The following is a 21,997-nucleotide window of genomic DNA, read 5'->3' on the forward strand; positions in this document are numbered from 1 at the left end:
CAGCCCCTGAAGCCGACCCCGAGGTGAGAGCGACCCCCGAGCGGCGCCCAGACCCTGGCCCGAGAGCACCGGCTTGGAGCGCCCTGTGCAGGCTAGGGCTGCACGCTCTCGTGCTTGGGAGTAGAACGGGGGAGGGTGGGGGAGCGGAGACCGAGCTCCTCGGCCAAGCAGCACCCACCGGGGCCTAACGGGAGGCTCGCCTTCTTTCCGGGTCGTGCGGGGAACGGCCCTCTGGTCACGCCTGCATGCGGGGGGCGCACCGCGCAGTCTCCGCGTCTCGCGGACGGATACCAGCGGTGAGGATGGGCTGCGTCCCTCGTCCTGCGCTAAACTCGCTTTGTTTCTCGCCTCTAGGCTAAGAGGGACTGACCGGGGCCCAGAGTGGACAAACCGCCAGCATGGGGAGAGACCAGCGCGCGGTGGCCGGCCCTGCCCTACGGCGGTAAGCGACTTTCTGCCTGGTCCCCGTGGGTCCCCCGCGCATGGACCTTCCCTGTAACCCTCGGGGACGGACAAGCCGGGCCCGCACGCTCACGTGCCTCTTTCTCCCTTTCTCATGCAGGTGGCTGCTGCTGGGGACAGTGACCGTGGGGTTCCTTGCCCAGGGCGTCTTGGCGGTAAGTCCTGGCTCCCGCTCCACGCGCTCGGACTTGCGCGCCCGAGAATGGTTGGGACGTTTGAGTGGCCGTGGAGAAGGCAGCTCGTCCGTGCGCTCCCGAGTGTGTGTGTGTGAGTGTGGGTGTTCGCCAGCCTGCCCACCCAGGTTCTGAGAAAGCTTGCTCTTCCCTCCTCGTGCTTTCCACCTTTCCTTCCCGTGGGTTCCCCGCGTCAAGCCTGTGCTTTGCAGGCATCGGCCCTTTCAGGGGAGCTGAGAACTTAAAATGTAGCCTGAGGCACCGTTTTCGTTGCTTTGGGAAAAGCCGCAGCCGTGGAGGCCAGGAAAGAATGTCAGTCACTTGGCAGTGAGACGCCAGGCTTCGGGCGAAAAATGTTTTCCTGGAACTCGGGAGCTGGTGGGGAGGCTCTGTCACGGGCTGAGGGTTTTTTGTGTTTTTAAATGGGAGTCTCTGGGTAAAGGGGCGGGGCGAGGAGGCGAACGAGACAACCTTAGTGTTGTTTGAATTGAACCATTGCGAGGGAACAATGGCAGAAAAACCGCGTTTTCTCCCAAGTCCTGTTCCGGCCCTGGAAGATCTGCTCCGGGCGCCACTCTGGGCCCCTGTTCGCGGAGCCTGCCCCTCCACGCCGGCCATGCACAGCCCTGCCGATACCGTGGGTGCAGCTGGCCACTGCGCTGCGAGAGGCTTTGTACATTTTATGCGTTTCGTTTAAAGAGTAGGAGCCACTTTTACCGAGCCTTATGTAACCATGGCTAGAATGAACAGGTTTGGTGGGTGAATTTAGTGCAGTACTCGAATGTTTAGACAGGAGCTGAAAGTGTAGGGAGCTTTCGAGATGTCCGCTGCCCCTCCTCGCCTTACTGGGGCCTATGGAGTAGCTCTGCCTGTGGCAGCCAGGGCCCAGGTAGATTCCTCCTGGGAGCGACCCCTCCCCTCCTCAGCGCGCACTGTGCCAGAGCAGCACGCAGGTACAAAGGGGGAAGGTGTTCGTGATTTCATTTGAATTCTGTTGTTTTTACATCGTTCTGCCCTAATGGAAAACAAACCAGGATTTTAAGGGCAGTGAGTGATGAGGAGCTACTCCCACTCGGGAAAGAGCTGCTAACTTTACTTTTCCGCTGCTGTTGGCTCCGGTTCAAAGCCCAGGTTGGGAAGTAAGAGGAGGACTCGGAGACTTTGACCAGAGCACTCCAGGCCAAAGTTTTCTTCCAGTTCAGTTGTGTCTCTCCGTCCCAGCCCCGACTTAAGATCAGAACCTAGATATTTGAAGTAGCCCAGTGACCCTGTGAATTCTAATGCACATGTCTGTGCTGCGTGTAAGACTTGTCTCGGATTTATGAACCAGAAGCAATGCATGCGCGTGCAGGCACACACACTCAAAGAAGGGGGCGATCCCAGAAAATACCAAATCGGGCTGTGTGTGCTTTGGTTGTACTGACACCCGCATCCCTTTGTCCGCTAGAGCCGCTTTTATAATTTCCATATGTTCGTGCCTAAGGATGGTGGGAGTCCCAGGAATTGTTTTGTGAACTCATCCTAAAATTGGTGGAAAGACCACCGACCACCTAGGTCTTCACAAAACCTAGGTATTAGCCTGGGCGCGGCGGCTCGCGCCTATAATCTTAGCACTTTGGGAGGCTGAGGCCTGCGGATTGCCTGAGCTCAGGAGTTCGAGACCACCCTGGAGGAAACACGGTAAAACCCTTTATCTACTAAAATACAAAAAATTAGCCAGGCATGGTGGTGCGTGCCTGTAATTCCAGCTACTCAGGAGGCTGAGGCACAAGAATTCCTTGAACCCAGGAGACGGAGGTTACAGTGAGTCGAAATAGTCCCACTGCACTCCAGTCTGGGAGACGAGCAAGACTCTGTCTAAAAACAGAACAAAACAAAACAAAAAAAGAAATAACAACAAGAAAAAAACCCTAGGTACTAAACATAGCTCTGCCCTAATTTCTTAAATCCAGAGCCTCAGTTTCCATACTCTGAAGAAGTACGGCTTCTTACAGAGGCCAAGTACCCTAAGGCAGGTAGGACGCCTCTGTGCCTCCCCAAAACCTCATCAATGCTGCAGGCTCACCCTCAGTCTCTTTGACTCTTTGATCTTGGGATAGGACCAAGAACATTGATTGCCCAGCAGAGCTTCTCAAAGTGCAGGCGCCTTAGAGCCCCAGACGTAAATCACCTGGAAAGACTCGTTAAGAAGTCAGGTCCCCATCTCAGACCTTCTGGTCAGACATTCCGGGGTGGAGTCCAGGACTCCGCCTTCCCACATGATACCGGAATTTGGGAACCACTGAGCTAGTGTACTGGGTTGAGAGGCAGTTGAGATTACTTGCCAATTCACTTCATTTCCCTGGGATTTAGATTCTAACTCAACAAGTAAAAATAGATCTTTTTAATCATTTTACTAGGGACCTACTAATATGTGTTGTTAAGAGACTTGTAGTTTGTTACGTTCAACAAGGGGCCAGCCTTCTGCTTACTCATTTGGTAACCACTGGCTTTAATGGCTGTTTCTCATGAAATAATGTTTCAATTTTCAACTGTATTGTATCAATTAAGAAAACTTAAAGATGTTTCTTAATTATGGCACGGACTCTTTCCTGGGTAGGTCAGTTCAGGAAAAAGGGCTGCCGCCGGGTCCTTGAAGAGTTTTGTTTCAGAAGCAGCTAGGATGGGTAGTGAAGAGCCTGGGTGATTACTTATTAGGCACTTCCTGTGTGCCAATTACTCTGTACTAATGCTTCTAATCCTCACAAGAAAGCACACTGATGAGCTAGGGAACTATTATTACCCCCATTTTACAGGTGAGAAAAGGCACAAAGGGTTTGCAGCCCTTGCCCAAGGTTCCTGTCTTTGTAACTGAATGAAACGGGTTAGAACTCAGGCCTCTTCCTCCATACTGAGCTTCCCAGGGCCTGAAAGGTGGCCGGGAGTTTGGCACTCCTGAGTTTCAGTCTTTGAGTCTCCTGGGGTGTGGGTGCTTTCTCCTTGGTCCTGACCTTGGACTAAGTGCAGTCGGCACTGATTCCTAGGAAGGAGGCTCTCCCCCTCCTTCCTCCTCTGCTTCTCCCACTCTGAGAATCAGGGGCACCGAGTGAAGGAGAGAAGCAAGAGCTTTCCCAAAGGGAGGAAAGGAAGCTGAAATCCCACGGGGCAGCCTGGGCTCTGGACTCAGTGTGAACCCAGGTGCTTTGTGTGGGCACCTCAGGACACACTCCCTGCTGTCCAAGGTGCCTTTTCTAAAGGTGCCCTTGTTTGAATGCAGTGCTGAGATGCACAGAGTGCCTTCGTGTAAGGCAGCGTGACACAGGAGTCCCATCCCAGACTTGAGGCAGGTGACGGGGTGCAGTTCTCAGTTTGGTGGGCAACTGAGGGGCTGCCGCCTAGGGTGGGAACTCACCAAGCCTCTGCATCCTAGTTCTCTCCCCCAAAACGGAGGTGTTACTCATCCCACCCACCTCATAGATGGGAGTGCCGTGAGGTGTGTGGGTGCATGTGAAGTGCCTTGAGGGTCTGGCACAGCCCGGGAGCCAGGAGGTATCCCCTGGGCCTGTTTAAGGGACATCCCCTCGGCTGCCTGTTCTAACCTTCATGGAGGCTTAGAAGCACTCACTGTAGCCGCTGTGAGCATTGTCACTTATCTCCAGAGGCTGGCAGCAGCCTGAGGGATCAAATATGCAGCCGGCTGGGCGGTCACCTGAGGACCTCTGCCCGGAACCTGGGGCCACAAAGACATGGGTTCACGTAGGTATCAGTGCGGGGCCCCTGCCTGCCGCTTAGTTTCCAGGCTGTCCTCGGGGCTCCAGCCCCCGGAAATTCGCCTGACCTTCCTGTTGGCTGCCACCACCTTCCTTGCCCTCCAAGCCAGCAGCTGCGGTGGCAAGTCCTTTCCGCAGACTTTGGAACAGGGAAGAGATGTTCAGTGCCGCATGAGGCCCAGAGCTTTCTGTAAGGATCAGGAAGGACAGTTCTTTCCTACATTTCCTGGAGCTGAAGCTCTGTTGCTCAAAAGATGGCCCTCTGAGAAGAAGAGAAAAGCACGGGGTTCCTCCTCTGCTCGTGGATAAACGAGCGTATCTCAGCTCTCTGGAGGCTAGTCTTCCTCCGGGGGTGGCTTGCAGGACTTGGCCACGATAAATAATAGCGGAGATTTGTCAACAGCACCCCAGAACGAGAGGTGGGTAGGAAGGGCAAACCGGAAAGCGCAGGAGAGGAAAGAGGCTTTGTACGACCAGGAGGCTATGTTTACCATCAGAGAGAGAGAGGTGAAGATCAAGGAAAAGGTTCTAGAATAGAAAAAAAGATTTTGCTGAAATAATAAAAATCAAAGGACTGTGTTTAATTGTGTTTCTGGGGAGAGGGAAAGAAAACGAGTGTGTAGTTTAAATAATAGAGAAACTCAAGGGAAAAGCTAAGTGCCATGGAGATTTAACTTTTCAACACTGTTGATAATGTAATGAAGAGATCACCACCTGGAAAGTGGTTTGGGAATGTCTCATTCTTTTTATCTGAAGAAGAATGTTTGTCTTTGATTAGAGGGTTAGAGAAAGCTCTGAAACTGGCCTCTTGCTTTGTGTCTGCTGGTGTCTGCTTATGTGATCACTGCTGAAGGTGGGAGGCAGCGTCTGCAACCCCCGGCCTTGGCTGATTCAGCTCGTGAATCAGGGACCAGGAACGATGCAATAGTCTTGAGAGGCCATAAAGTCGAATCCAGCCTGTTGCTAACCAGGTTCTGACTTCAGGGCAAGACACTTCACATGCTTTGGCTCTGGAGCCTGGAAGAGAATGTTGTGTGGTATGGATCTCTCAGGTGATCAAGATACCATGAGTAAGTTAGAGAGTCAGCGGTGAGGGCTGGGCTGTGCAGGTGTGCTAAGACCTGTGAGGGTGAGCTGAGGTCTCCGCTGTGATGCTGGGGATAGAAAGCCCTTCCAGATACGCTCCAAAATAGAATTTATCCGGCCTGCACCAGGACCTCGCTTAGAAATCAATATGCCACATGGGACTTTTTATCTTCATAGTGTCAAGAAGCTTCTGGAATCCAGTAAATATGTGACACGTCTCAGTTGAGATGAGAGAAAGGACAGAGTTCCTGGATAGTCCCCTCTGGATGTTTCCCTTTGGTGGCCACCCCCTTCAGTTAATGAGACCCTCTCAGGACAGGTGACGGCCTAGGTGACTCACTGCTCTTGAGTTCATTGGTGACTCTGGAGGACTGTAATTTTTATTTTGGTTACCCATGAAAGAAGAAGGCAGTGTCTAATTTTAGGGAGTCTTCATGGGTGTCTCCAGTCCTGTTGATGTGGTCAGAGAGTGAATTTCAAAGGAATTGCGAGCAGCCCATATCCACCCAGCAGGCTCCTACCCAGGTGCTGGGTTCTAGCCCCTCCCCTGTCTCCTGAGCTCCTGGCTGGCTCCTGAGTGCTCTGCTTCAATGTCTTCTGTTGCCTTGGATGAGGCTGGCTTTTGAAGCAACAAGCTTTTTGGTAAAACCTGTTCCTTTTAAGTGCAGTGTGGTATCCTGGGGCGGGTCCTGGGACAGAAAAACTACACTAGTGGAAAAACTGGTGAGATTCTAGTGGAGTCTGCAGTTCAATGTGATAATGTTAATTTCTGTACCAATGTTAATTTCTTAGTTTTTACAAAAATGTGCCATAGTTTCATAAAATGTCAATATGACATCATGATGTCTGGGTGCAGGGTACACAGGGACTCTCTGTACTCTCTTTGCAACTCTTCTGCAAATGTCAGTTGCTTCAGAATTTTAAAATGCTCCCAGAAGTCATCAGCCAGTCACATTTGGTGTGCATGAGTCAGATGGACAAGTGCGTGGAGAAGGCTGAAAAACAGCCACTCTCGAGTGAGCAGATGTGGGCAGCAAGAGGAAAATGTTGCTCCCATTCTTTTCTCTAATAGAGTAAGTGAACAGAAGTCCCTTTCGCTGAGTGGAAAATACAGGAGAGGTAGACCCAAGCGAAGCCTGAGTAAAGGGATTTTTGTCCCCTGGCCGTGGTTGGAGTCATTTATGAAGATGAGGAGGTTTCCCTGTGGAGTTTCTCAGCACCGCGTGGGAGGCCTGGTGGAGCTGTTATGGGGCCTCTTCCTCACTGGGGTGGGAAATGGCTGCTCCATTGTTTCCTGAGCCCAGGATGGAAGGGCAGGCTTGTATTAGAGTGTTGCTGCAAGGACAGAAAACATGACTGTGGAGGAGCCCGGTGCTGCCCATACCCGCTCACCCTTAGGAACGCATCAGGCAGTACCTTCGTGCCCTCCTGGGCAGCACAGAACAAAGCCCCCTTCCCGCCTGCTTAGGAAACCCCATGAGCCACAGGGACGGGCAGCTGGCAGGTGGCTGGTGGAGGACTTAGGCCACCTGCACATGTGGCTCCTGAGTGCTCTGCCTCAGTGTCTTCTGTTGCCTTGGATGAGGCTGGCTTTTGAAGCAACAAGCTTTTTGGTAAAACCTGCTCCTTTTAAGTGCAGTGTGGTATCCTGGGGCGGGTCCTGGGGCAGAAAAACTACACTAGTGGAAAAACTGGTGAGATTCTAGTGGAGTCTGCAGTTCAATGTGATAATGTTAATTTCTGTACCAATGTTAATTTCTTAGTTTTTACAAAAATGTGCCATAGTTTTGCATTGCTGCAGGCCATGGCAGTGGGATTCGGAGTCCCAGCCTGTCAGTGGCCACAGCTTCTGTGTTAATTAGGGGCCAAGGGAAAGGGGCCCAGAATGAGGATGGCCAGTGGCCAGTGGCTGTTGCCTTGCATGGTTGCCTGTCATCACCCTGCCATTGATAACTGGAAATGAGAAGCATGAGCGGAGCCACCTCTGCCTGACCCCTGCCAGTTCTGCTCTGCACACCCTGACTGCACTCCAGGCCTTCGTCTCTGGGGGATAAGGATGGCCTGTCCCTTTCTACCAGGTGACCCGCAGCAGGTATCACACACCTGCACATGCCTGGAGCCTCTGTCCTTTGCAGTTGAGGCCCATTTCAGGGTCTAGCTAAAGTGTCTTCTCCACGGATAGGATTTTATTTTCTTTAGGATCAAGGATTATAAGTCATGATTGTAACTCCCATAGACTTGAAACATTTGTCTTCACCCACCATCCACCTTTTTGTTTGTTTGTTTTTGTTTTTGTTTCTGAGACAGTTTCGCTCTATCACCCAGGCTGGAGTGCAGTGGCATGATCTCGGCTCCCTGCAAACTCTGCCTCCTGGGTTCAAGCAATTCGCCTGCCTCGGCCTTCCAAGTAGCTGGGATTACAGGCACAAGCCACCATTCCCAGCTAATTTGTGCATTTTTAGTAGAGACAGGTTTTACCATGTTGGCCAGGCTGGTCTCGAACTCCTAACCTCAGGTGATCCGCCCGCCTTAGCCTCCCAAAGTGCTGGGATTACAGGCATGAGCCACCGTGCCCTGCCATCATCCACTTTTTCTCCCAGAAACGTGTCTTCCTTAGCTGACATTGCTGTTCCCACAGTCCAAGTTCGGGGCATCTTGCATCGGCCCTCATGGAATGATTCACGGGTACCTTTATCTGCCCGAGGCCTGAAATACAGTGGGCCGTCAACAGAACTTGTTACATAAATAAATGCAGTTAGTTGGCAGCAATGCAAGCAAATCCTTTGGATGAGGAGTACAGTCATGGAACTATTAATAAAAGATGAGATTAAAATGTATTTATTCTTACTGTGGGTTTTTTTCCCCAAATTATCTGCTTTCTCCCACTGGATAAAACTAGCTGTATATGATGATAAAGGGATAGTGGATCAGTCTGAAAGATTTGCATTTTTTCCAAGGGATTGTTTCAACCCCACCCATAGAATTCCTGTTTTGTTGCTTTTACCCAGTTCAGTGATCTCCCATGTGGGAATTAGAGAAGCATGTGTGTTTTTTAATTTCATGGACTGATTATCTGGTACCTGGTGGATATTATATAACAATATTTTTCCGCATGTTGAGTGTTTTTGGATCCCTGACTGTAGAGTAATGGGACCCTGTGAGATCCGGGAAAGGGTTTCTGTTCGTGCACAGGGTCAAACACACACCCTGGACTACATCAGAAGCTGTGGTTTGTCCGTGAGATAAAGGAGATGCTGATTAGAAGGAGATGCTGGTTAGAAGGAAATGCTGATTAGCAGCCGTGGTGCAGTCATTGCAAACTGGTGTTGAGGAGTAGCGCAGCGATGCGATGGCACTGGGGCCACCAGCCCAGCCCTCCTTCCCCCTCTGTCCTCCCCGCCTTCCAGTGATACTGGCTCCAGATTGGGTGAAAGGAAGGGATCCCCTGGGAGATTCTTTGTGGGATCACCAGAACCAAACCTAAGAGAGCATCCCTGAAGATGCTTCCAGCATATTCCAGAACCTCTCGGAGCAGCTGAAACACCCTGGGAAGAAACACGGCAACACCTGTTTGCTGAGCCACTAGGGCTGGAAACTGCTCTAAGCCATGGAGGGTTCACAGCTGGATAAACTGAGGCATGTGCCGGAGGGCACCTGGTAGGGTCGGTAGGAACAAAGTGGGGAGTGAAACCTAGAACTTGATGATTCTAAAACTCTGCTTTTAACCACTGGCTAGGTGAATAAACCCCAGCCACCGAACATATATACGCGTCTAAAATACATAAATTGTTGTATATGTAAAACATAGATATGTGTATCATGTGCAGAAAATGTTATCAATCTACATGGAATATACAGAGATAGATGATAGAGATAAAAGAGAGAGAGAACACACACATACGTATGCACCTTGTACTCCCGCACACACAGACACACAGATGCACACACACATGCACATAGACACACATGCATCCAGCACACACATACAGAAACACACATCCACATATAGACACACACTTACACCCCACATACATACACAGAGATGCACATACACATGCACATAGACACACACACACATATAGACACACACAACCCACACACACAGACACACAGATGCACACACACATGCACATAGACACACAGATGCACACACAGACACACACTTGCACCCCCCACACACATAGACACACAGATGCGCACACACACATGCACATACACATGGATGTACACATGCACACACAGAGACACACATGCACATACATAGAGACACACTTGTACCCCCCCACACACACAGAAACACATGTACACTCGCCTACACACACATCCTCACACACGCACACACACACACACACTTAGAAGATGCTCCTGGTTTCTTTCTCTGTGGGGACAGCCAAGGCAGAAAGAGACTATTTCTGCCTCTGGGGAGCATCAAACAGACCTGTTTCTTTTTTTTTTTTTTTTTTTTGAGACGGAGTCTCGCTCTGTCGCCCAGGCTGGAGTGCAGTGGCCGGATCTCAGCTCACTGCAAGCTCCGCCTCCCGGGTTTATGCCATTCTCCTGCCTCAGCCTCCCGAGTAGCTGGGACTACAGGCGCCCGCCACCTTGCCCGGCTAGTTTTTTGTATTTTTAGTAGAGACGAGGTTTCACCGTGTTAGCCAGGATGGTCTCCATCTCCTGACCTCGTGATCCGCCCGTCTCGGCCTCCCAAAGTGCTGGGATTACAGGCGTGAGCCACCGCGCCCGGCCAACAGACCTGTGTCTTTAGGGTTCCTTCTGCAGAGAGGCTGGACAGAGGCACGAGGGTGACTGAGTAGCCTCATGAACTCTGAAAACTGAAGGCTAAGATGACTGCACTCAGGAGAGGCCCTTAAAGGATGACCAAGAAATACATGAGAATGGGCAAAGGGACAATTTCACCTGTAGAACCAAGAGTCCTGGAGACAAAAGCCCCAAGCGGCCCTCTCCAAGTCTGGCTTAAAACCCCAGGCTACTGAGGCAGATGCTGCAGCAGCCGTGTAAAGGGGAAAAGGAGGGGCAGACACAGCTTTGTGTTTGGCTGTTGGAAAATGCTGCTAGTCGTAATTTAGAGAAAGACTTACTGAAGTCCTGTGGGCAAAAGAGACCTTCCTAAAATTATCTTAGACGTGCAGGAAACCCAGTGGACACTACAGAGAGACAGGGGGATTCCATTTTCCCTGGACGAATGCCAGCTTCCTTACGCTGGCTTTTCTCTCACTACCTTGTGTTTCTGCTGCTGCTTTTCAGCGACGTCCCCATGGGCCAACAGGAGGACAGGTGTGGTCTGTTAAAAAGAGGTGGAGCCTGTGGGCTTGAGCCCAGCAACTGGGAAAAGTCACTTTTCCTTTCTGAGAATGCTTGTCTTCATCTGTAAACAGGAGTAGTAAAAACTATGTCCCAGGGTCACAGTGGGATCATGTATGTGACATTTGTTCATTAAATGAACATGTCTGATTGCTACTAGGAATAACTCACTCATGAGTTCTAGAACATCCATCCTCCCACGGACTCACGTCTGGTCAGAGCAAGGACAATAGGAACCGTGAAGTCTGATCAGTGTGTGTGTGCGTGTGTGTGTGTGTGTGTGTGTGTGTGCACGTGTATGGTGTAGGGTTGTCCAACCATCTGACCAAATTTTACATTAAATATGTCATCTGGGATTATTCATGGTAAGACAGCAACCTGCAGACGTTCACTATTTGAGAGCCACTTTATTTGTTCTATATGAGACTTTCAGTACGGTTGATCTCGTGTACAGTTGTACTCATCAGCAAGCACCTGTGAGAGCTCCCCCACTCACCCTGCTCACAGGAAATGTCAGGGTTCAAGCATGGGCCCCACAGGAATAGGGCCAGCTAGGGTGTTGGGTTTGAAACTGCTTTTGCTGCTGCCTGGTCAGGTGATGTTGGTGTGAGTATTCAACTCTTTACACTGTAGTTACGTTTGTAAAACGGGGGTTAAAATAGTTCTTATGCATGTGCTCGGAGGAGCAAGAAGAAATTGGCTGTAGAGAGTTTAGCAATCTTAGCGTTGCTAAATTGGACAGAGGCACGAGGGTGACTGAGTTGCCTCATGAACTCTGAAAAATGAAGGCTAAGATGACTGCACTCAGGAGAGGCCGTTAAAGGATCAACACTAGTTCATGTCTACCTGGCTTTAGGTTGTTGTTTTTTAGGTCTTCATCCTCATTACCTAGAGAACTTGAACAGAGAGTGAAGTCCAAGTTAACTAGAGTTACTGTTGGGAACCGTGGTACTGGGACAGGAGGAAGCGGGCCAGCAGGACTGGCGGGTGTGGGGGACCTGTAGCGGGAAGTTCTGGTCTCCACGATTCTAGTGCCTGGAGTGCTGAGACCCTACGGTGTCTTGGTGGCTCTGAGCAGGTGGTCGCTGAGTGAGAACTGGTGGAGATGTGCCTTCTTAATGCCTTGAGATGATTATTTCCATTTTCCTTAAGCGTAGGAAATGTCACCCAAAGGAAACATTTTAATAATTAAAGTTCAGTCAAGGTGTAACTAACTTATTTCCAAAACAAATGGAAACACTTATAAACAAAGAACAATTGGTTCAAATAACCACGAGACACAGGTATAATTTAGTGAAGCAAGAAAACTCAAGAGGCTTTGGTTTGGCCACATGATATAAAAATGCAAAACAGAATCTTAGGAGAGAGTTTCCTTCTTGAGAGAGCAGAAAGATTTCCCTCCATACCATTTCCTAGCAGGGCAATTACTTCTCAGATTAGCATGGAAAGGCCTCCCAGACTAGCCTATACCCTCCAACAGCCAGGTGAGTCAGGCCAAGGCGTGGGTTCCCTGAGGAAGATTCCCGCTGGAAATTTCAGGGAAGAACTCACCTCCTTCCCTTTCTTCCTTACTTGGTAATTGTCCTAATTGTAACAAGCATCCAAGTTACGATTCAAGACCAAGTAGGGACCTGAGGTGATCTCCTTTCCTGTCTGAAATCCACCTTCCTTTCCTAGCTGTTTCCGCCAGATTTCAGCGCCCCCTTCCCTTCTCCTCCCAAGACAGTCTTAGCTCAGACAGGATTTCCTTAGTCTTAGTCATCAGCTCTTATTGTCCAGCCTCCTCCTTCCTGTTGTAAAACAAGAAATCTTAACAGCAAGTAGGCCAAAATTGTGTATCTTCGGTGATATGTCGATTTCCTGCCGGTATGTGCAGACATCAGGTTGTGTTGTGGTTACCCACTTCAAGGCACCAGAGGCTGGAAAAGTCAACACATTGCTAGTTAAGGCACACAGCGCAGTGAGTTTTCAGTTGTCTGCCTTGGCTTTTGTGAATGTGTGTCTGTCCACCTGAAGGTTCTGGTTCTCACATCCTGGGCTCTCCTTTTGCCAGGTGCAGCCACACAACCCAGGAACAGTCCTAACCCGTTACATAAGGTGGCGAGGTGGAGTTGGCGGGTGGCACTGCCAGGTCACCTCCGGGCACTGGGTGACCCAGTCATTGGCCCCCTACGGTGACCCCCCGCCGCGTGGGTGCCACTGGCACCTCCCCTGGGCTCCCAGTGCTGTGATTTCTGGGCGATTTCTCTGCTCTCCAACATGAGTTATTTGTTATCTGCTTCTCACCTGATTGGAATTTAATGATCTAGAAACAAATGAGTTATTTCACTCAGGAGGGGGAAGGAAGTCAGATTAGTCATGCTGGCGCTTGATTTTTTTTTAATCCAAGAATTCTTTACTTAAGAAGTAAAAGCAATTAAGAATAGTACTGAATCCTGCCTAGAAGTTTTAGAACAAGAAATGGGATCACGCCGATAGATATTTCAAATAACTGGAAAGTTTAGTTCCCTCTGAACAAAGTCTAACTCTGAGGCCATATGCTTCTTTTTATATAAAAACAGAGCAGCATCTCAAAGAAAATAAATGTATTTAAAAGGAAAGATCATAGAGAGATAGAATTCATCCATTTTAAAAGCTGCCTTTTTCTCCTTTTTTATAGCATCTTTCAAAAACATCTCCGCTTTCAACACCTCTAGCTCATCAGTGAGAGAGAACAAAAGGCTACAACTGTTGATTCAGGCAACATTTTTGCCTTCATGTTGATTTTTCTTCCTCATTGGGTTTAATTAACTAGAGTGTCTAAGAATAAACATAGAAAAAAGGCCTGTTTTATGGGCTTTTCTTAGTCTTTCACATGTAAAAAAATTACCTTAGGTCTTTATTCTTTCTAAATATTTCATGTGTTTAAAAACTAGGTAACTTTCCTGTAATAAAAAATAAAATCTTGGCACGTTATCAATATAACACCTACCTTACAAACACAGTGTTTATAAACTAACCATCTGAAGATAATCTTATTAATGTCACATTATATATACACACACACATATACACACACACATATAGAGAGTATGTATATGTGTGTGTATATATATATTGCAAATGTGTCCATTTTTAATACTTTTTTTGTTGTTTTAAATTGTGGTAAAATATACATAGCATAAAATTTACCATTTGACCCGTGTTTAAGTGACAGTTCAGTGGCGTTAAGCATACCACATTATTGTGCAAGTATTACCACTGTCCATCTCCAGAACTTGCTCATCATCCTAAACAGAAATTCCATGTGCATTAAATAATTCTCTATCCCATCCTTCCCCCACCCTCTGTTAATCTATTCTACTTTCTGTCACTTTGAGTGTGACTACTCTAGGGACCTCATAGAAGTGGAATCATGCAGTGTTTTTCCTTTTGTGACTGTCTTATTTCGTTTAGTATAAAGTCCTTATATTAGTCCATGTTCATGCTGCTGATAAAGACATAACCAAGACTGGACGATTTACAAAAGAAGTTTAATCAACTTACATTTCCACGTGGCTGGAGAAGCCTCACAATCATGGCAGATAGCAAGGAGGAGCAAATCACGTCTTACATGGATGGCACCAGGCAAAGAGAGAATGTACCAGCAGGGGAAATGTCAGATGCTTATAAAACCATCAGATCTCAGGAGAACTCACTATCATGAGAACAGTATGGGGGAAACCATCCCCATAATTCAGTTAACTCCACCTGGCCCTACCCTTGACATGTAGGGATTATTACAATTCAAGGTGAGATTTGGGTGGGGACACAGAGCCAAACCATATCAGTCATGAAGATACATCCACGTTGTAGCACATGGCAGAATTTCCTTCCTTTTTAAACCTCAGTAACACTGCTATACTTTTTAAAGTTCTTATTTTTAAACTCAGTTTTGTTCCTTTAGTTGACAGGTTTCAAATGGTTAATGTCAGGAACTGCAAATCAAAGAGGTTTCGGAAAGGCGATGTGAGGCCCAGGTCCAGATGAAGGGGGTGGGGAAGAGAGCCTGGGGATGACCTGCCTCTCTGTCTCTCAGAGGCGGCTTGCCCATGCCTCTCCTCTTGACGTTTGTTTTGCTTTCTGGTAAACGTTCACCACTCTTCCAAAGGAAGTTGGCTTGGGCCACGCTGAGTTGGTTTCCTCTGGGACAGGCATGGCAAACTGTCCAGGAGGGAACCGGGTGTCTGGGTGGGAAGCCAGTGAGTGAGGTCCTGGGTTGCCCATACAGGTACAGGCACCAGACCTGGAGCAGTTCTCCTAGAGCAGTTACTGAAGCCCCAGAGCTGCGTGAGATTCCTCAGGAGGAAGATAGGGGATGGATGCATCAAGACAAGGGGAGAAGACATATGGGGAACCCTGGGAGGAGCTGTGAGAGGAGGCTGTGGTCAGGTGCAGGCCTAGATCTTCCCCACGGCTTCACCAAACTGATGGTCACCAGCCTCCCCTCTTCCTGTGGTACTGGGGTCAGAAGATGGAGAGTGGAGACAGTGAGCCGGTGTCCACCTCTGGTCACTGCCATTCTCCTTCCCTGCTGCACTTTAGGCTGCCGAGGGCTGAGAACTTGGCTTATTCATCACCAGATCCTCCCACAGCGCAGGGACCTTCACGTAGATGCTGGAGTAATTTTATTAAATTGGTGTATTATTTAACTCTTCCATGGAGACCCCAAGATGGGTAAGGTTTCCCTGCAAGGGCAGCTGGCAGCATGATCAGAGACTACTGAGGCCGCCCGAGTCAGGTCAGCTGGAGCGGGAGGGCGGATGCCCAGAGCAGGAACGAAGGGCACGTTTCCATCTCCTTTTTACATTTTGAAGGCTTTGGCATGACCCCCAACACCAACTGTTATAACCAACCCAGCCAGTGCACTGTTGCACAGTCTAGGAGGAGCAAGTAGACAAAGATATGGATCCATTGATTCTATGAAAACTTGCAGCTGATTGAGGGGGGGTGTCAGTCCACGTGAAGTCCATACCACAGGGATTGGGAGCTACATTCCCTCGAGTTCAAGGGCCTGTTGCTGCCCCACTGCCTTAGATTCCTGTGACTGGACACCAGAGGCCCACTGGTGACTCTGGAATTTCTGTCACGCCCTCTGTGGTCAGGAAGCTCTAAACAGGTGATGCCCCGATGCCTGGGAGGAGGAGCGCATCTACGGGCAGCCCCTTGTCTGAGATGATGTCAGGCATCATGATGAGGGACCCCCCTGTGGATGCTGGACACCCATCTTGCTGTTTGCTTTTATATTTTTTGAGTTACGCATGCTAAATATGATGTCCCTGCAGCTGTAAAACCTGGAGCTGAAGAGAATGAGTGTCTGGGAAGCTGGGAGCCAGCCTGTGGGCTCCTCTTCTAGACAGAGCGTGCAGGATGCCCAGTGCCAGCCTCCCCCACCTGCTGCCTGCAGTGTTGCATACAATGAGGGCAGGCAAAGGTGAAGTCAGAAAATTCCAAAGGAAAGGGGCTTCCTCCTCCACACCAAATCTAAGCACAGGCTCCAGGTGGTTCCCTGAGGACAGGGACCAAGCCATGGGCACGCTGCCCCCAGTGCCCAGCTGGGCATCTGCTGTAGCAGCTGGAGTCTAAGCCACACAATAGACAGAGCTGGTGGGAGGAAAGAGAGAGGGAAAGGCGAGATTCCTGGCCAGGACCGAAGCTAAGTGGTTTGGGGACTTTTTGTTCAGAATCACAACACAAATCATTATGCTCGGTGCAAAAGGCATGACCCTCAAAAATGTGCACCTTGGGTCAACTGAAGGTTCCTCTCTCATTGGTTTCACTTGATTTGAATTACAGTCGAAAAAATTATTGGGTAGACAGACATTGGCTTATCTGCAAAGTCAAACTAATGCAAAATATGCTTCAACTGCAAGACAGAGTGCCAAACTATTTCAATTTAATAGCATGCTTTTTTTTTTTTTCTTGAGCTTCAACCCAAAGAGAAGCCAGGCATTTGGCCAGTGAGCAGTCTATGAGCTGAGCTGTGCTTTTCTTCAGGGCAGGCAGAGGTTGGCCAGTGGCCTTCTTTGCACTCCCAGAAACTCAGTTTCATGGACGTCAAGGGTAAGAATGTGGAAGGTGGTCTGGTGGCCAAAACCACACAGTTCCTGAATGTGGTGGTCACTGTCCACCAATGCCCACTCGTGGGTGATAACTGGACTCGCTCTTTCTTGAGACCTGTCCTGCCGGGCTCTTGATATTGAGGCTACTGGAGGAAGGAGCTTGCCTGAGAAGGCACTTCCACGAGGAGAGGGATCTGAGTCCACAGGGGAGGGGAGGTCTCTTGGCCTACATGCATGAAAAAGCAGGCTGGACACAAAGCCCCCGTCCTGGCTGGGGGTCAGAAGAGATGGGCCGGAGCAGCACTGCTTGAACTGATGCACATTTGACTCAACCAGTTTGGATCAGGCAGGTCTGGGGCGCCTGGGACTCTGCATTCCTGATGCTTCCAGGTGACGGTGGTGCCGCTGCCCGGGGGCCACAGTGAGCAGCAAGTCCTAGACGACAGCCTCTGGAGGGCTCTTCTGGCCTCAGGATTCTATTTCCCCCTTGAATGGTTGCTTTCTAGCAATCAGAAAAATGTGTAGGTGGGGCCTGCCGGCCCCTGGAATCTCCTGCCAATCTTTAAAACGCGGTGAGGACTACCCTACACTTGCCTACTGGTTGATGCAGCTTTAGGAGTTGGGTGAGGGAAAGATAATTTTCATCTGTTCTTTGGAAGGGTTAAGGAATTTCTCATTTACAAAGCTCTTTATCTTTTGACTTGTGGGACTGAGCCTTCCAGGATCATGTCATGCCTGAGAGTAAGCTCGACCCTGAGCATGGCAAACGCAGCCTTTACAGGCACAAAGAGGATGGGAAGAAGAGGCATCATAACTGCCTGTATGAAAACATCTGCATCCCTACAGAGATGGACTTTCTTACACCATCCACCTTAGCTCAGCCTTTTAACAAAGTTTAGGCCGCGTGTGTCCATAATAATAATCAGAAATCAACACATTTTTAATAAGCATTTAGAACCAATGATCAGAAACAGAAAGTGACACTAATGCTTTGTGGAGAGTTTACCTGAAGATTTTTTTCTCTTTGAAATGAAGTCGAAAGCACATTCCTCCCCACCTGTTACCTTCCTAAGTTGTTAAAGGCAGCCGTTTCTCCTGGAGTGATACTTGATTCTCCCTGGTGATGGTCTGCCATGCATTGATGGGCTCTAGTTAAAACATCTGTCAGACAGAGTCCTTTGGAAAATTCCATGAAAGAAAACTACCTATTAGAGATAAAAGCAAAGGTTCAGTAGCCAGATATATCGTAGAAGTGCCTTCCAGGGAAATCGTATTGGAAAATCAGTGACCGAGGTAAAGGATGCTAGGCTTGAACACTTAACTAAGGCTGCCTGATCACTGGAGGCTTCCTCCTGGAGGCTTCTAATCCCCGTATCACTTCAGCCTTTCTGTCTTCTCCAATTCCTTACCCCAGTAGGTGCTGCACTTTGCTTTGTGCATTGTCAAGGAGGAGAAACAGGTACTTCCTGCCTTATGAATGTGTCCTGTTCCTGAATTTCTTTTCTTTTTTTTTAATGGAGTCTCACTGTGTTGCCCAGGCCCGAGCGCAGTGGTGAGATCTCAGCTCACTGAAACCTCCACCTCCGGGTTCAAGCGATTCTCCTGCCTCAGCCTCCCAAGTAGCTGGGACTACAGGCGTGCATCACCACGCCCGGCTAATTTTTTGGTATTTTTAGTAGAGACGGGGTTTCGCCATGTTGGCCAGGCTGGTCTTGAACTCCTGACCTCAAGTGATCCTCCCTGCTTGGCTTCCTAGAAGTGGTGGGATTACAGGCATGAGCCACCAAGCCCAGCCCCAAATTTCATTTTAAGTCATTTGCTCAGAACCCAGGTGGTTCCTGCCCTTTGCCCAGGAGTGAGGAGCTTCCACCTCAGTTCAAATCCAGCTCCATCAGTCCCTGTGCAACCTGGGAGGAGGTCTGAACTTTTTTATTGGAAAATGCATCCCCTGTGAGATGAATTTATAATCCTCCCTCAGCAAGTTGCTGGTAGAATTAAACTCTACAGTGTACATAAGGTACTTAACCACAGTGTCTGGCATAGAATAAACGCCCAAAAGGTGCAATTCCTGCACTTTTCTCTCTACCCCTCCTCCACCTAAACCTCAGCCTCCTCTGTCTCTCTCCCTCGTGGCAGCTCCCAGCCTTCTGCTCCCGAGTCACGGCGCCTTGGCAAGTACTCCCCAAAGTGTTTCAATACAGAGATAACTCTTCAGCCTCCCTTTCCCTCAGCACATCGCAGGCCCCAGGGATTGTGGAAACAGGCTGTTTGAGGACATCTGTCATTTGAGCTTTCACTCACCCCAGCATGCTGAGGCCCTTCTCAGGCCCTGCAGCCTTCAGGGCGAGGTCACACAGAGGGGACACACTGGGCCCTTCCTGCTGCCCCGCGCCTGTCTGGCTGCCTCGTCAGTGACTCCTGGTCTGGTGGGAGGTGCCCGGTGGAACCTCCTACATCCCGTTCGATTCCTAATCTATTTCCTGGTGGTCACCCTGGCCCTCTGCTCTGCAGCCTGTGGACAGCACTGCCTTCCTTGAGTGTGGGGTTGGTTCCCAACATCAGAGCTCACGTAGTCTCAGATGGCAGTCACCCGCCCTCTCAAGAACGTGACCACTTTGTGACCTGATCAAGGATAGACAATAAGCTTGGCTTTGTGATAAGCCTGTATAGTGTATCCCCTCCTCTTATTCCCAGAAGTTTTAAGAAAGATTCAATTAGTGACTTAGAGTCACAACCCAGATACCTCTGCCTGTCTCCAGCACACACCACTCCCACACCAGCTCTGTGGTTGCTAACCCGGGCTGGCCTGTCCCCAGCACACACACACCCCTGCTCCTCCTCTGCAGGTGTTAACCTCAGCTGGCCTGTCCCCTGTTACAGCTCTGTGGTTGCTAACCTAGGCTGGCCTGTCCCCAGCACACACACACCCCTGTTACAGCTCTGTGGTTGCTAACATGGGCTGGCCTGTCCCCAGCACACACACACCCCTGCTCCTCCTCTGCAGGTGCTAACCTGGGCTGGCCGGTGCATAGCACACACGCACCCCTCCTGCTCCAGCTCCAAGGTGCTAACCCAGGCTGGCCTGTCCCCAGCACACATACTCTGACATCTGCTCCCTCCCTGGCTCATGATTCCCAGGGGGCCCCCACCGATGGAATTTCGGCCTCACCAGTTGCTCTGGTTGGGTTGTTTACCCCTCCACTGGCTTGCTTCCTGCCCTTCCCGGGGGTCCTCACCGACCCCCAAGAGCTCAGCATACACAATCACCCACTCCAGGTGTTTCAGACAAACTTCTCCTCGCATCACAGACCACATTTGATTCCATCCAGAACACAATCTGTGATATCACCTCCACCACCCAACCAGCCCTCCCAGCAGGTCAATCTCAGAAACATAACCCAGCATTTTACATTTGAGTCTTGTCGTTAAAAGACAAGCAATTGAATGTGCTTTAGAGTGAGTCTCTTAAATAGTCCCAGATGGTTTTTAAGTGTGTGTCTTTCTATAGTGAAGAGATTGGGGTGGGGTGTTGGGTTGGAAAACAAAGAAATTCAGCTTGAAGTAGTCAGCTTGTGTTGTTTTAGGAGAGGAATTCATTCTGTGGGTGTCAGTGAAGCATTAAAATCCCCCCAGCAGCTCCAGAGAAATAGTTCCCTGCTGTGGCCCACACCCCAGCTAATTTTGTTTTCATCATGAGTTCAGGCAGTTGTCCTGGGTGAGTTTTAGCACTTGTCCATCATCTTTTAAAACTTAACACTTAAAAAAGTTGTGACTGTAAGCATCTTTGCAACTTTTGGTCACATACACGAAATGATTCATTTCTCATAGTCTTAGTAAAGTCTAAATAGGTTTTTATAATATTTTCCTAAAATATTTTTACGAAACAGTTTTTTAAATGATGAAGTGATGAAGAGAAGAACTATTAACTCAAAATCATATACCACAAACCTCATCAATCTAGACTAATCATTCTGACTTTGCAGTAAACTGTAGGCAAGAAGGAGTCTTCAGTTAAATTGATAGTCTGGAAAAGTTGATCAGGAATATAATCTGTTTAAGAAAAAAATCTTCTTCAGGAACTTCTGGAACACTTACTTGTGGGCAAAAACCAAATGTTCTTGATAAATGTTACGAATTTGTTAATTCATCCTGAAGAGCCTCTGTCAGACGATCATGAGTTCCTTGCTCAATTATTGGATTGTTTAAAAATCAGTTAAACCTTGTTTCTGTTTTCAAAATTGTCCAATTCAGATATTTTTTTCTGTTCCACCATTAAATAAAATTAGGAATCTTTTCCACTCTGGCTTGGCATGGAGGAAGAGACAACCTCTGGCAGGCAAGTTCACTGCTAACTGAAGCAAATATGGTGCAAGCTGAGATTTGTGTCCATTGAGCATTTTACTGTCTTTCTCTGTGTCATCCCTCGGTTTCATGAAATATGAAAATAGAACATTGCACTTTTCAGAAGAAATCGATGCCACAGATACATTTAGCTCAATGGGCTGCTGGGCACGTTTAATTCAACGATTGTGCGGTGCTAAGGATGGTAGATAAGGACCTTGTTCTGTGAAGGGCTCATTCTAGACCAGCTCGCCCAGACTGCTGTGAAGGTGAGCCAGGGGCCCAGAGGAGACAGAGAGATGCCCAGAGAGACGGACGGGCTCTGTCACCCAGCAGCACCTCCTAGCAGATCTGAGATCCTAGCGGATCCAAGACTACCGTGGAGCCCTCGGCCATTGTAGTCTTGATAAACACGCTGTCATCTAATTCACTAGCTAAATCACTGTATATATTAGATCACTTTTTGAGAAAATTACATGACTCACTGTTTTTAAAATCTTGTTTTGGAAATGATGAACAGAACCTTCTACTAGGCCAAAACCCATTGAGCTTTGTAGAACGACATTATGGAACAAACTTCATACTCCTTTGAGGTCCTGTATTCTGGCGAAAAATAAACTCTTCTATTTTAGCACAATATGTTTAAAGTCCATAATCAGGTACAGAAATAGAAAACATGCCAATCTGAATAAAATGAATAAGTAAATAAACGGAGACGTTTAGACCTTTAAGCAAGTCGCTTGTTACTTCAATACTTGGGGTATTCAATTTTCTAATGCAAATG

The 21,997-nt window shown here is 48.8% G+C and overlaps 1 protein-coding gene across 1 annotated transcript in view; it reads left to right on the top strand.

Annotated features, from left to right (window-relative positions):
• COL4A2 (collagen, type IV, alpha 2) overlaps window positions 1–21,997 on the top strand; it is a 220,499-nt gene continuing 198,502 nt past the window's right edge. Inside the window, exons 1-3 of the mRNA XM_011989799.1 lie at window positions 1–23; window positions 355–442; window positions 563–617. Of these exons, the coding sequence (XP_011845189.1) occupies window positions 399–442; window positions 563–617 (99 nt within the window). The 5' untranslated portion in view covers window positions 1–23; window positions 355–398. The remainder of the gene's footprint in view (window positions 24–354; window positions 443–562; window positions 618–21,997) is intronic.

This window comes from Mandrillus leucophaeus, unplaced genomic scaffold (genome assembly GCF_000951045.1).
Source record: "Mandrillus leucophaeus isolate KB7577 unplaced genomic scaffold, Mleu.le_1.0 Scaffold363, whole genome shotgun sequence".
Taxonomy (NCBI): Eukaryota; Metazoa; Chordata; class Mammalia; order Primates; family Cercopithecidae; genus Mandrillus; species Mandrillus leucophaeus.